Raw genomic sequence first — 14,569 nt, forward strand, 5'->3', positions numbered from 1 at the left:
AATAGCATATTGCTAAAAATACTGCTATTTTCACTTAGTGTAAATAGAATCCATTTGATAATACGAGATTTGAAAAGGGCGAGAAAAAAAAGTTCCGCAAAAGGTGGGATCGAACCCCGGTCGATCGCGTTAAAAAGCCAACAACACGCGCTTATCAATTTGCGCCACTGGAGCTGATGTTTCACAGCCACTTTTGTAAATAGAAAATTGTAAATGTAAATAGACACCCCAGTATTTTTTATTCCATAGTAAGGGCGCAAGTAGTATACTTGATAGTAGAAACCCTGCTATTTTAACAGTGTAAATAGGTATTTGCACTTAGTGTAAAGAATTGTGATTTGCTTTGCACTTCACGGTCACCGTAGGATTCAGACATGTTCGACTCGTAACGAGCCGAGAACTGATGGGTCACGTCATGACGTGAAAGAATCACTGAATCGTCTTTACTCGGATCTTTGAAGTGAACAGTTCAAAAGAACCGATGGATTTCCTGTAAAGTGTTCACGACGGTCTGTTGACACGCATCTGCGCAGGAGCAACACTCACTCACACGTCTACACAGGCTACACTGTAACTGATAAAATGTCAGTAGAGTTCTATTTCTATTTCCCACAGTATTACATAGCTGTTGACATACATTCAGTTAGGTTACAGTTTGAGATCCAAAATTTGTAAAATTTTCATCCAGCACAAATAAAAAGTCTCACTTCACTGGTTAACCCGGTAAGCTTGGCATAAATAATACTAAGAGAAATTTCGTTTTTGGAAAAATTTTTTTTAACCTTATTACAAAATATAATAAACAAAATATTTTTTTCTTAAGTTGGCATATACAAAAACTTAGCAAATTCAATTTTGGTGCAATTGTTAATGTTTATAGGCCTATGGCCCAAAATTTAGATGAAATCACTAAGTGTTCATCGTGAAATATTACTAACAATACAAACGTTATTCTTACATTTACTTTTTTTAAATATGTAAAGATTTCACAGCGAAAAGACGTGCACGTGACATGAAGGGGTAAAAAAAAAATCAGTCAGATGACTAAATGCATTTAGTAGATTGTGTGGCAGGTTTTTATGAAAATTGATAATGTTGATAATTTAGAGGCCTTAGAATTTTACATATTAAATATTATACGGTAGGTTTTACAGGGTAAATACAAAGCTATAATTTTACAATGATAGGTGAGAGTGATTGAGAGCATTCGTGTTTTTAATATAAATATTTCACTACACATTGAGTACTAAGTGTCTGTTTGTCATAGTCATGTCTGTTAACTCTGAGTCAAAGTCAGAGATGTGGGTGGTTGAAGATATGGCGCAACAGATCACACTGGCCAAACAAACAGCAATAGTTTACTTGCTGAGTAATGCAAATTTAACAGAACGCACATGGACAGAGCGTTTCTCAATTGAACATCCTTTTGTGCTTAATGTTAATCTCAACGTCAAAACCTTAACTGTGTAGTAATCATTGTACTAAAAATGCTATTTTTTAAACACAATTTGCACCAGTACACTGGAATTCTTTTCTTTATTTATACATTTATTTATTCTTCTGTTAGCAGCAGCAGTGGCAATTTAATTCAAATGCTGCCAGAAGTCAGGATCTCTATTTCAAAATCTGCCATTGTAAACATTTTTTTACATTCAGTATTAACAGCCATATATAATATACAGACAGTTTATTGCTGTAATTTGTTTGTTATATTGAAATATGCATTTATATAATAGACATATACATTGATTGCTTCATGATTATTTATCATTGCTTTGCTCATGTAATTTCTTCATTTCCCAAAAATGATGGCCTCTCAAAAATTAAAGATTAACCAGCACTGCAGTCCCTCCTGTTCCAGTGCGGGGGGCTCATCTGGTATAAATTCTGGGAGAGCAGCACTGAATTAGCTGAAAACCGCACACTTTCACTGGAACTGAAGTGTGAGCTCCACAAAAATGAAGCTTCGCTTTTTACTTTGCCTGTGTATTGTAGGAGCTCTTGCACAGAGCGACTATGATGAAGATGATGGAGCGGTAAATATTATTTATTATAATATTGCCTAGAATTATATTGTTACTTTTTGATAATATAGTGATTATTGTTTGCTTTCTATCCCACTTTTTTACTTTAGGAAGACAAAAAAGATGTAAGTAATTTTATATATATGGCCTCAAATCATTTGAACATTTGCAAACAATTACATTTAAAAAATGCAGTAACATGTAACATTTTTAGTTGGATTTTGTATTGATTTTTAGCCTAAAGAAATCCTAGATCCCAGGGGTCATCGTCCCGTCAGTAGAGGTCGTGAGACGTACTCCGCAGGCCCGGCAGCCCCACCTCCCATCAGTGGGGGAAGCCGTTACCGGGGAAGACCAACTGCAGCACCGGTGGGAAAACTTGTGCTGGAGAAGGAAGAGCAGCCAGATTCTGGTGGATGTAACCACATGTCTGAGAAAATGGTCAGAGTGCCAAAGTGTTTTGATTCTACTTGTGCAATATGTGTTTTGATGGGCAACATAACATTTCTGATATTTTAGAATAAGACGACAATTATTGTAGGCGATCGTAATAACAATATAGAACTTTAAATCAATGACATAACTAAATGTTCAATATTGGGGAGACCAAATGTACAGCATTAATAATCTCACACTGAAAACCAATTTTGTCAACCGTTAATCAGAATATTGGTGTTTATGTTGGTTACGACCCTAATTCAAGTTAATATCGCACAACCAAAACACTATTCAAATTGGGTTTTTTTCTCTCTCTCTCTCTCTCTCTCTCTATTCAGGGTGTGTTGTGTCCCACAGGTTGTGATCTAAAGAAAACCCTCCAGAAGCAAGAACGTAACGTGAGGCCAACTGTAGATCAGCTCAAAAGATCTGTGGATGAGCTGACCCAGTCCACCAACTCTGTCTATGGCTACGTCTTGGATATGACCACAGAAGTAGCACAAAGACAAAGAGTCAGCGAGGGTAACTATACTTCCTAAGAGAGCATAGAAACTTTTGTAGATCTGCAGGTAATAGTCTATTGTGATCAGACAAGAATAATTCTTGATTAGTGTTCCTGTAGCTCAACTGGTAATGCTGAGGACATGGGTTTGATAATCTAATCAAATCTGCTAAATGAATTGGCAGAACACTGTTTATTAAACACTGTTTGTGTTGGTTCATAGGCAATGGTTTGTTGGTTGGTCAGTACACAGACAGCCTAGAGACCCAGCATGCTTATATTAAGGACGCTGTGGACATCACCTTCCCCCAGAACATCAAAATCCTACAGGGTGTGCTTGACAAGATCCGTGAGAAGATTCAGCGTTTGGAGAAAGCCATCACTGGTCAGAGGGCCAAGTGCCAAGTGCCTTGTAAAGTCAGCTGCCCGATTCCTGTGGTTTCCGGTAAGGAGTGCGAAGAAATCATTCGCAAAGGAGGAGAGGAATCTCAGATGTACCTCATACGGCCTGATCCACTCGGCATGCCTTACAAGGTCTTCTGCGATCAGACAAGTAAAAATGGAGGTATGTCCACTTTCATCCTTTAAACAAACCCATAACCCTAACGTAACTCAGGATCTCAAAATCATGTGGCCTGTTGAGGAAAGTTATGAGAAACATCCAGTTTAGGCTTTTCTGCAAAGTGATATTACGTTTTGTAATACTTTCAAATTGAAATGTCCAGTGAGTGGCACTGAAAGTGCATTCAGTTTTATCCGAAACAGATTAATGTGAATCTGGCAGCATTTTATGTCATTGGTTGTTGTATGTAGTGTGGCAGTTCATGTCCAGTGAAAAATAACAGAGCAACTACAAAAAAACCCTACCCTAAACCTAACCAAAAATGCCATCAAAAACGAATGTAAGATAAAAAGCTAATTTGCTGAAGCAACCATGCCATTTTAGCTAGATTCTACAAGTCTTCGAGCTCTTTTATTGTACCTCATGTTTCACAAGACTCATACATCCACAAGTGCAGTGCTGTACCGGGTGAGCTACCAAGCAAGTTTACTGATGTAAACAACAAGTTTTCTTGTCAAAAAAACCATATGTGATGCAAACTAATTAACAAATCATCAATCATGCTTTGAGGTCAAGTGTTTTGAGGTCATAACATAGTATTATGCAAGGAACCTTGCGAAAATAACTCTCTGTTAATCGATAATCTGTCCTGTAATCATAATTTGTGTGAAAAGCAATAGAGGTTATTGGTGTTTTACTGCCAGTAGTGTTTATTTCAGTCAGAAACTGCAGTTAATAGGTACGTTTTTAGAATTTTGGAGTAAAAATGTGTGTAGAAGCATACTTTACCAATGACGCAACCATCGTTATAAACTTCTCTACTATTCCAAAGGTTGGGTGCTCATGCAGAACCGTATGGATGGCAGTGTTGATTTTGGCAGGCGTTGGGATGACTACCGAAGAGGCTTTGGAAACATTGCATTTGATGTGGGCAAAGGCCACTGCCAGACTCCTGGTGAGCTACGGCTAACAAATGATGTGTGGTGATTCTGCATGTGGGAGTTTTACTGGTGTACCTGAAGTATCTAGCCAAGAACTTCAAATGTAGCCTAGCAGTGCTAATGATGTAGTTAAACCCTGCAGAAAAGACAAATATATGTTGGATGCTGGTGTGCTGATTTCCTGAACCTGGCTTCTTAACAGGCTAAACCAACAAGCTTCCATGGTCAACCCAGTATTACCAAAAAACTGGTGAACAGCATATATATAAAAGCCCATTAGAACCAAACCAGCATAATCCAGTCTTTTCAGCAGGGTTCTCTAAGTCACATTTACTGACTCTTCATATCATCTCATTCTCTAATGTACTTGTTATGGACTGTTTTAGGCGAGTACTGGTTGGGTAACGACCGTACTAGTCAGCTTACAAAGATGGGTCCCTCTGAGCTTCTGGTTGAAATGGAAGACTGGTCCGGTTCAAAGGTCTATGCTCAGTATGAGCAGTTCACTGTGCAGGGCGAAGCCACCAACTACATCCTAGCAGTTGGTCGTTACTCAGGAACAGCTGGGAATGCATTCTTGGATGGTGCAACAGAACTGTTTGGAGAGAACCGTACCATGACCATTCATAACGGCATGATGTTCAGCACCTACGACAGAGATAACGACAAATGGTGCGTATGGTCCTAAGAGTCTGTCCTAATGGTGGCCAAATTGAAAACTGCATGGATGAGTTGTGCAGTATCTAATATGTTCTTTCCCTTTCCAATTGTCTGCATCTCAAACAGGATACCTGGAGATTCTTCTAAGCAGTGTTCAAGAGAAGATGGAGGAGGATGGTGGTACAATCGATGCCACTCTTGTAATCCTAATGGGCGATACTACTGGGGAGGATCTTATACAAAATATATGGCCAAGCATGGGACAGATGATGGCATCGTGTGGATGAACTGGAAGGGCTCATGGTATTCGCTCAAATCTATCAGCATGAAGATCAGACCTTTCTTCAAACAATAATACAACTTCAAGTAAATTGAAATGAGATGCAGTAGATGTGTCCATTCTTGAGCACATTCCCATTCAATAGCACACATTTCATTTAGGCTTTTTTGAGAATAGGAGGATAATAAAACCTGAACCTAAACATTTCAAGAGACACAGTTCATATATGCATAAAAAAAGAGTGAATTAACTTAAAAAGTTTGAGACTGTGTTATTGAAAATGTATTAAAAAAACATAAGGGTAAAACAATGTAAAACAAGATGTAACACAAGGACTGTAACAAGGATTGTAAGGAATGTAACACAATCTGCCTAATTCTCATTAAAGCTGACCTATAAAAAATTATGTGTCTTTGTATTTATGCAATGTTTTCTTATTTTAGAGCATTTTAGCATTTTTTGAGACGTCATGACTGTGTTTAACTTTGTCAACTTCTAGTAAATAAACTTTCTTAAAACACTTTTCACATCTCTCACAAGTTTATATACATGCATCACAGAAAAATTCTGTCATCTTTGTCATGAAAATTTTCACCACAGATTGTTTCCATTTTCCATGAAAATGACATTTGTAAAAATAAATAAAATTAATTTATGTTGATAAGGCTTTTGTAGCTAGCGTTGTATGTATCCTAAACAGAGACCATTAAATAATTAAATTTTACAAAATTATATCTTGGCTGGAATTGACACCATTAAAAATATTCTGCTCACAGGTGACATTTACCTTGATTTTTCTTGTTAAACAAGTACACTAACAAAAAAAAAAATAATAATAACATTATTGAGGACGAAATAGTTTGTTGTGGCGGAAACAATGCGGTTTTTAACTAAAAGAAAAAAAACCCATAAAACATAAAAAAAACCAAGCAAACAAAAAAACAGCGAAATCGTTAAAATCATCCCACGACAGTAGCCAAAGGTACACCTAAACATAAATAAAAATATTCATATTCATTCCAAAATTCAGGTTCATATTTATTTGACACTCACTACATAGTTTTACAAAAATGTAAAAGTTTTCACAGTTTTTGAGTTATTTTATACATTGTGTTTGACAGGCTTGTGTGTGAAATGTTATTTTGTACAGTCTCTCATACACATTTGGAAGGAAAATGAAAGGACGTGACGTGTGGCCAAGTATGGTGTCCCATACTTAGAATTTGTGCTCTGCGCGCGCACACAAACACCCGGAGCAGTGGGCACCTGGGGTGACTTGCTCAAGGGTCTCATTTCAGTCATGGTATTGAAGGTGGAGGGAGCGCTGGATATTCACTCCCCCCACCTACAATCCCTGCCGGACCTGAGACTCGAACCCGCGACCTTCGGGTTACAAGTCTGACTCTCTATCCATTAGGCCACGACTGCGCCCTGAACTTGCTTCTGCATTGCAACTAAGGCAGAGCCATAGTAGATTATTTTTTCTCATTTTATACTGGTATAAAAATAATGATATTTGTAGCTTCTAACACTATACACGGAATACTGCACATAAATTAGATGTATAGCCTACTGTAAAAAAAAGAAAGAAAGAGAAACTGAAACTGTAAACATGATATTGGCAAAATAAATGTCACAGTTGTCAAATAAATATGTAGTAAATAGATAACAAAATCACAAGAAATAAGTACAGTATTTGTCAGTATATTACTCATGTATTACTAAACCATACACAATGTCAGACAAAATAATCCCACATATTACTAATCTAGGCATAAATCTGATTAAATATCTTCTAGGAGTTCATCTAAAATCACCTGATGCTGCTCAATGTCTTCAAACTGTGTAAGCAGCTCAGTGCGAACAATGGGAATTTTCCGGTAAGAGGGGGACACACTAGGCCGATCAACAGACTGAAGTTTTAGTTTTTTGTTTTTGGAGAATGATTTTCGCCTCTTTGAGATAATGCTGAACTGCTGCATTTTGTTCTCCATAGCTTTGAAAGCTTCGTTATCAACGGCATGGTCAAAGGTTTGCTTGCATGATCCTTTGCACGCACGGATTTTGATGTCAATGTCCACCTTCACTCCAAAAATTAAACAAAAACAAGTCTGAATCAGGACAAAAGTTACATTTCAACTTCAAGCAAATAATGAAATCCCTGACTCAAACGTTTTGGCAGAACATCTGATCAAATATATTGATTATGTGAGCCTGAAATGACTGACTTTCCAGTCAATAAAATAAACAGCAGGTTCTTCGCCAAGGGGCTTTAATAAACTTCTAATGAGGCATAAACTACAGTTTTCAGAGATATTTATTCATGCTATTTAGGTGGCTTCGAATACTGACTTTGAAGAAGGTTAAGAACCAATAATAAAAAGTATTCTGGCACGTGCACTGATTTCGCTTACCTCAATTCGACGAATTTCATTTATCTGATCCCAGATCAAGTGATGATGCTTCTGTAAGTCTTTTGCAAGTTCTGCAGACCTCTTGTGCAGCAATGTTATGTTTCTGTGAAGGTCTTCAGCAAATTTAGCATATCTGATCTCCTGCACTGCACAGAGAAAATACCATGAGGCCACCTCATGTAGTTCATCTAAAAAGCCTTTTGTTCCTATTAATGTAATAATAATTTATGAAGGTAAAATTAGGTTCTTGAAATGAATATTGTAAATAACATAACTGTTCGCCACACTGGTGAAACCCTAGGAACCCTAAAGGAGAGGTTCTTCTAAGGATTCTAAATCTAAGGTGCTTCAGGTATCTTTACATTTTTACCTTGTTTATAAAACACATGAATAGAGAAAAGCTCATAAAATAATGAACCATAACGTTTGACATACTATATGTCTGGATGATAGCTTTTCTTTGTGATCCATAAAACTGCACACTCTTTTGCATTACAGATGAAGCGACGTCCTGATTTTCTTGAATCCTTTCACAAATATTTCTCAGACGTTTCCGAATGTCTTCATCTGCAAGATTAATAAAACCCTCCAGATGACACCCAGATGGACATTTATCCTCCTACAAAGAAAAAAACCCTGAAAAAACTTCCAGTAACAATTGATTCCAACAACTGCGGAATAAGTTTAATAATTTATTTATTTTCCTGTGCTAGAATTAATAACTTATAATTATTATATTTATCAGTGAATGAATTTTTTATTATTAATTTACTTACTAGTTTATTTAAAACCACTTTTTGGAAGACAACAAGTGATCTGATTCTCCAAAATAACTCACCCTCTCCTCATCAGAGCACAAAGGGTATGTTGGCCGTGCTGGACAGTGTCCAAATCTGGTGTAACCATAGTGATTATGTTGTTTGAGACTGGATTTCAAGGCCGTACACACTGCAACAAACCACACACTTGCATTAAACTTGATAATAATGTTTATGCTTCATGGCTAATGTTGAAAACTGTATTCATATTGAGAAGGTTATATCATATGATTGTGAGTGATATATAGTGGCTCATTGTTTATTCACAACCTTGATGTGAAATCATCTTATAAAGTAACAAATAAACAATCTAGAGTTGTATATCTAAACGAGTAGGGCTTGACTATGGTTTCATATTATACCTAGTGGATAAGTAAATGCCTTTTTTATCATTAACCAACGGTCAAAATGATGATATGATCTTTAGTATACACTATCAGAAAGAAAATGTGTGAAATTTGTACTTTTAGAGGTATAACAGCTTGTCATTGGGACAATATACTATTTACTCTAAAGGTGCATATTTGTACTTCAGCCTAGTGATATGTACTCTTAAGGTACAACGATGAACCTTTTGGGGTTAAATAAGGTAAAACAAGCTGTTGTACCCCTAAATGTATGATTTCGCACTTTTTTCAGAGACAGACTTAAACAAGCTTTATTTATTGAAAAGTTAAAGAAAGCAAAATGATCTGAGCACATTTAAAAGCACATTGTGTTTTTTTGTGGTTATGAATTAGCTGTAGGATGTCTATTTCCAGAAAATGATTCTGAAAGCAGATACTTTGAAATAAAAACACACACTCCAAAACTTGAAGTGAACACATTTTTATTGGAAACATGAGGTAAGCTGGTTGTGTGAAAGTGTACATGGCAACATGACGTCTTCACATTATGACAAGCAGATCATTCAAAACAATGGCTATCTGTCCTTTTCCCCATCCCCTCTTTTCGTTTTTAGACAGGTCTGATCTTCATTCTCACTACTTTGAGGGAGTAATCAGCTGGTTTGAAAGGCAGCCACACAACACCATTCTCAATCTCATAAGGTACTGCGGTGCCAGGGTCGTACTGGCCTCCTTTATAGTAAATCCCATTAAGGTTGGCCGACTGGCAGTTATTGTACCACCACCCTCCACCATACATCTCCGCACAGTTCTCCTCCCACTTATCGCTGTCCCTATCAAAGGTGCTAAACTTCATGCCAGCATGTGAAAGGAAGGATCCGAGGTTAGGCTGACCTTTCACTAATGCATCACCTGCATCCCCCACGTAATCCGACACGGTCAGCGGAAAGCCCTCGGCCTCCAAGCCAACTCTAACGCTGTACTCGGCGTAGGCCTCATTCCCGTCCCAGTCCTGCAGCTCCACTCTTAGAAGACTCTCTTTCTGAGTGAGAAGGTGTAGGAATTTGTTGCCGATCCAGATCTCGCCCTTACCCTGCTGGTCTAACCGGCCAAAACCATTTCGATACTCCTTCCAAGTGCGATTGAAGTTAACAGACCCATCTTCCCTCTGCTGAACCAGAGTCCAGCCTCCCAACCCAGTGCCCTGGTCACAGTAAACCTCTACTACCTCCACCGACCCAGCCAGTTTTATTTTGAACAGGCCGCTCTGACCGCCATTCGCATGCTTCTGCAGGATTTCAGCGCAATCTGAAAGAAGATTACACACCTGCTGGTTAGAGCAAAGCTGCATTTGTTCCAGAGATCCATATAATTCATTTCGGAACTAATTACGTGGATTTGTTTCTGGATGAGCAATTAAATGTGACATGTTATTGGAAATTACTTGGATATTAGTTTAGTCCATTACACCACATGTTTCCAAGAAGATCTAACAAACTCTAACTATTGTTATCACGAGAATTACATTTGCTAATGGTTCACTTGTGTATGCTGCTTGAGTTAAGAGTTTCACTCAAGTGTACCTCCACCAACAAAGCCAGTCTTGCGCTCGTCGTGCGATTTCACGCTTCGTGCGTGGATGTCGGGTAGATCCTCTTCCACATCGCCACGCATGAACGCCCCAAGGTCATCCCCAAAAGCTGGGTCACTAGAGAGGGTGGTCTTTGAATAACTCTTGCTTCCATCTGACACGACTCTTTTCGTGGAGGATGACGATGAGGATGAGGATGAAGATGAGGATAACCTTTGCTTATCAGTGTCAAGACCCGTGAAGAAACCTCCACCGAAGTCACCTAGGCCATCTGTGCCATGAGTGAGAGAAGTAATGAACTTTTCATTCCCACCGCTCACGGTTATTCTGACTCCATCACGGTTCAGATCTTTCCCTTCTTTGGCTGCCGTCAAAAACTCTGCATCTGAAATTCCCATTTTTTCTAAATCTTCACACCCGGGGCCGCTAGCCGAAACCTCAATCTTCTCCACGGGACCATCTTTGGTGTGTGTCACCACCTTGCGCACTGATTTGGTGCACTGCTTGACGGTGGAGGTGGAGGTGGAGGTATGTGATGTAGAGGAAGAAGTTGAGCCCGTACCTGATGTGGGGAACTTGCTAACAGTGGCGGCAGATTCGGCAGTGGAACCCTCCGCCTCCAGAGTAAGCTGCATCTGACCCACGTCTCCGAAGAGGAGCTGCTTCTGCTCGGCTTTGCCCGTTCCGCTTTTAAATATGGAGGGTAACACCACGTCCTTCAACGGCCTGCTCTTCATGATTCCCAGAGAACTAACGGTCTCCACGCTCTGGACATGAAAATTGTTGACATGGTCCATTTGCTTGTCTAGAGCCACATAGCTCTCCCTGTCCACCGAGAACTCACTGTAGCTGGCGCAAGAGCCCTTGCATGTGCGTAGTTTGATGTCAATGTCGACCTGCGCCAAGAGATAATATTGGGAGAATGTGCTTCAATAGTAAGTTATGTCATGAAATCAATTGACTTATGCAATTAAGGCTTAAATATAAGCCTTTTTATTTTGAAAGGGCTATCATACATTTCTGAATTGTAATAAATTAAAAGAATTTTTATATAAATATTTTGCTCACCTCAAGTCGCTGAATTACAACAACTTGATCTTTGACCTGCGACTTCAGAGCGTCCAGTAACCGGAGTTGACGGTCAATTTTAATCTTGATATCAGTAATCCTCTGTCTCAGCTGTTCGGCCAAGGTGGTGTACCTGTTATCATTACCTGAGAGAAAGGAGGAAACATTTTCTATAGTGTCTTCTAAAAATACGACTGTGAACTTCCACAAATGAACTTCATGCTTGGCATGAATGATCAAAATTTCCAAAAATCAAAGATTGAATCGAAGCAAATTCTTACCAGCGCTGGAAGTCAGTCGCTCTCTTAGGTAAGTGTAAGTGTTTTTGGACACTTGATCGGCGGAGCGATACAGTTTCCGGCCCTCGTCCAGAAGACGACGAATCTTCTCAATCTTCTTGAGGATATCGTGGTCAGCTTTGTCCATGAGACCTTGAACTCGGCAGCCAGATGGACATTTGTTTCCCTGAAGAATTTAAATGGGCATTTGCTATCTTTAGCCAACTGATTGCTTACATTTGTACTGGTTACATTTTCAGTGCTTAATGAAAACCTTGACTCAATATTTATGACTTAATAAAGAAATGAATGATAGTATGTACCCAGTCGTCATCTGTACACATAGGCCATTCTTTTGTCTTACAGGTGTCTTGTGCCTTGTAGCCGTGTTCAATAGGACGAGCACCTCTAGGGTTCACAACTGTGTCATCTGACTGAAAAATAAAAGAAATAAATATTTAATTATTAAAGAATTCAAATGGGTTCAAATAAAGATTGAATAAAGGAAATTTATCAACTGTTTGTTAGTGATTAGTGATAAGAGACTCACCAAGGCAGAGGACACGACCACGAACAGGCAGAGGAGCGAATGTGTGAGCTTCATCTCTGGCCTCTCTGTGCAGAATACAGACTCTCAATGCTCGCACATCCCACATGAACCCTTCTGATTGATCAACAGATTGACTCATTATTGACCATGGACACTCAGTCCCCAGCCCCCGCAGTCTGGAACACAGTATAGTGATTGGACCAAAAAAAAAATTCAGAGATAGAGTGAGTGATACAAATTACACAATTTTCAACCGTTATCAACTGGTTTACGGGAATGACAACCTATGAGCTTGTACAAGAACTGGCACTGCAGTATGAGATTTGACTTTCCTTAGGAAGCTAAGAGAATAATAGTGGAATATATTTAGCTCATTATTGTATCATTGAAAAAAAAATGATTTGGGGAGTTTGGGGATTGGAGAAAGATTTTTTGAAACTAATACTTCTGGGTGCATTAAAATGATCAAAAGTATAGTAAAACAATATATTTAAATAAATGCTGTTCTTTTCAACTTTCAATTAATCAAAGAATGCTAAAATGTATCACGGTTTCCACATAAATATTAAGCAGCACAACGAAGAAACGTTTCTTGAGCAGCAAATCAGCAAATTAAAATGATTTCTGAAGGATCATGTGACACTAAAGACTAGAGCAATGGTTGCTGGAAATTCAGCTTTTCCATCACAGGAATAAATTACATTTTAAAATATATTAAAATATTCAACAGTATGAATTATTATAATCTATATTCTCTTTTTGATTCCGTTACATCAACAGACTTCAGCAAACGACACGATCAGCTATTGTGACATTTGCAGCTATCACAACAGCATTTATTCATGAATCTGTGATGAACCGTGTTTCATATAAAACACAAAACCAGAACATATAAAAACAAGGGTGTAATGATGGGGTGAATTAAGGGTGATTAGGACAGTTTTTGAATTTCCACCTTGTGCAAGGTTTCTTGCCATAAATTAAAAACATCAGCCCAACACATGATACATTTCTGTAATACTGAAGATGTTAACTACTCATTTGAGGAGGAGACAATGTTATATTATTATAATGAAAGGATGCGTGACGTACACTTTTCTGTAAACAGGCCTGAAGAATCACCTAAAGTTCATTCAAAGGAGAAACACATTCATGTTCTTTATGTGGAAAGAGTTTTTCACTGCTGCAGAGTTTAAAAGTTCATCAGAAGATACACACTGGTGTGAGAGATCATATGTGCTTTGAGTGTGAGAAGACTTTTATTACAGCTGAAGATTGTTGTGGAACTTGTAGGGTCAAAAATAATCAAAGACTTCTGCTTTCCTGTCCCAAACCTATCAAATCAGCAAATTAAAATGATTTCTGAAGGATCATGTGACACTAAAGACTAGAGCAATGGTTGCTGGAAATTCAGTAAATGACTTTTCAAAATACATGAAAATAGAATACAGCTATTTTAAATTGTAAAAATATTTCATAATATTACTGATTTCACTGTATTTGTGATCAAATAAACATAGTCTTGGTGAGCATTAGAGATGTCTTTCAAAAACATTTTACTAAGTAGGTGTTTATTATATGACAGCAGATTGTTTAACATTTGAACTTTATTTTGCCCATGTATATAGGGCTGTGAATAAATCATTGCTTATGGGCAGATTCGACTGTGTCGACATTGCATTTTTGCAAACAGTTTGAATCATCATTATAGTCTATGATTTGCAAATTCCAATCAACAACTTGCAAGAAAGATGCACAGGAAGAGGTGGGAGTTTGCGTCCATGAGGATCATTTCTGGGACTGTCTTTTCAGTTACACAACCAATGTTTGTTTTAAGTTGTTTTGATGTGCACTTAACTCACATTGCACAATACAGATCAGATCTCATCTCTTCTGTTAATGAAAGAAAGCTCAGCACTGATATTCTTCATCACTATGTGATGTGCATATTTACAATAAAAGCAAAATAGATAAAGCAGATGTAAGGCTACTATGAGGAAATTATGATTTTGGAAGAATAACAAGTTTGGCTGCCAAACTTTAATCCAAACCACCAATAGAATTAATATTAATAAATTACTTATAATATATATATA

The 14,569-nt window shown here is 37.9% G+C and overlaps 3 protein-coding genes across 3 annotated transcripts; 1 reads left to right on the forward strand and 2 right to left on the reverse strand.

The window, feature by feature from the left end:
- The first annotated feature begins 1,895 nt into the window (after positions 1-1,895).
- On the forward strand, positions 1,896-5,810 carry fgb (fibrinogen beta chain). Its single transcript, XM_016519892.1, has 8 exons — positions 1,896-2,036; positions 2,135-2,149; positions 2,262-2,465; positions 2,801-2,984; positions 3,188-3,529; positions 4,359-4,481; positions 4,854-5,139; positions 5,254-5,810. The coding sequence occupies exons 1-8, from the start codon at positions 1,959-1,961 to the stop codon at positions 5,480-5,482; spliced, it is 1,461 nt and encodes a 486-aa protein (XP_016375378.1). The 5' UTR covers positions 1,896-1,958; the 3' UTR covers positions 5,483-5,810.
- A 958-nt stretch (positions 5,811-6,768) lies between these two features.
- LOC107714150 (fibrinogen alpha chain) lies at positions 6,769-9,371 on the reverse strand. Its single transcript, XM_016519895.1, has 4 exons — positions 8,660-9,371; positions 8,257-8,440; positions 7,822-7,967; positions 6,769-7,488 (listed from the first exon to the last, which is right to left on the reverse strand). Exons 2-4 carry the CDS (start codon positions 8,312-8,314, stop codon positions 7,192-7,194), a joined length of 501 nt encoding a protein of 166 aa, XP_016375381.1. The 5' UTR covers positions 8,315-8,440; positions 8,660-9,371; the 3' UTR covers positions 6,769-7,191.
- An 85-nt stretch (positions 9,372-9,456) lies between these two features.
- fga (fibrinogen alpha chain) lies at positions 9,457-12,600 on the reverse strand. The gene is made up of 6 exons (XM_016519894.1): positions 12,474-12,600; positions 12,247-12,357; positions 11,927-12,110; positions 11,646-11,791; positions 10,570-11,473; positions 9,457-10,294 (listed from the first exon to the last, which is right to left on the reverse strand). Exons 1-6 carry the CDS (start codon positions 12,525-12,527, stop codon positions 9,597-9,599), a joined length of 2,097 nt encoding a protein of 698 aa, XP_016375380.1. The 5' UTR covers positions 12,528-12,600; the 3' UTR covers positions 9,457-9,596.
- Positions 12,601-14,569: the final 1,969 nt, after the last annotated feature.

The sequence above is a fragment of the Sinocyclocheilus rhinocerous genome, unplaced genomic scaffold (assembly GCF_001515625.1).
Source record: "Sinocyclocheilus rhinocerous isolate Xijiao unplaced genomic scaffold, SAMN03320098_v1.1 scaffold1953, whole genome shotgun sequence".
Taxonomy (NCBI): Eukaryota; Metazoa; Chordata; class Actinopteri; order Cypriniformes; family Cyprinidae; genus Sinocyclocheilus; species Sinocyclocheilus rhinocerous.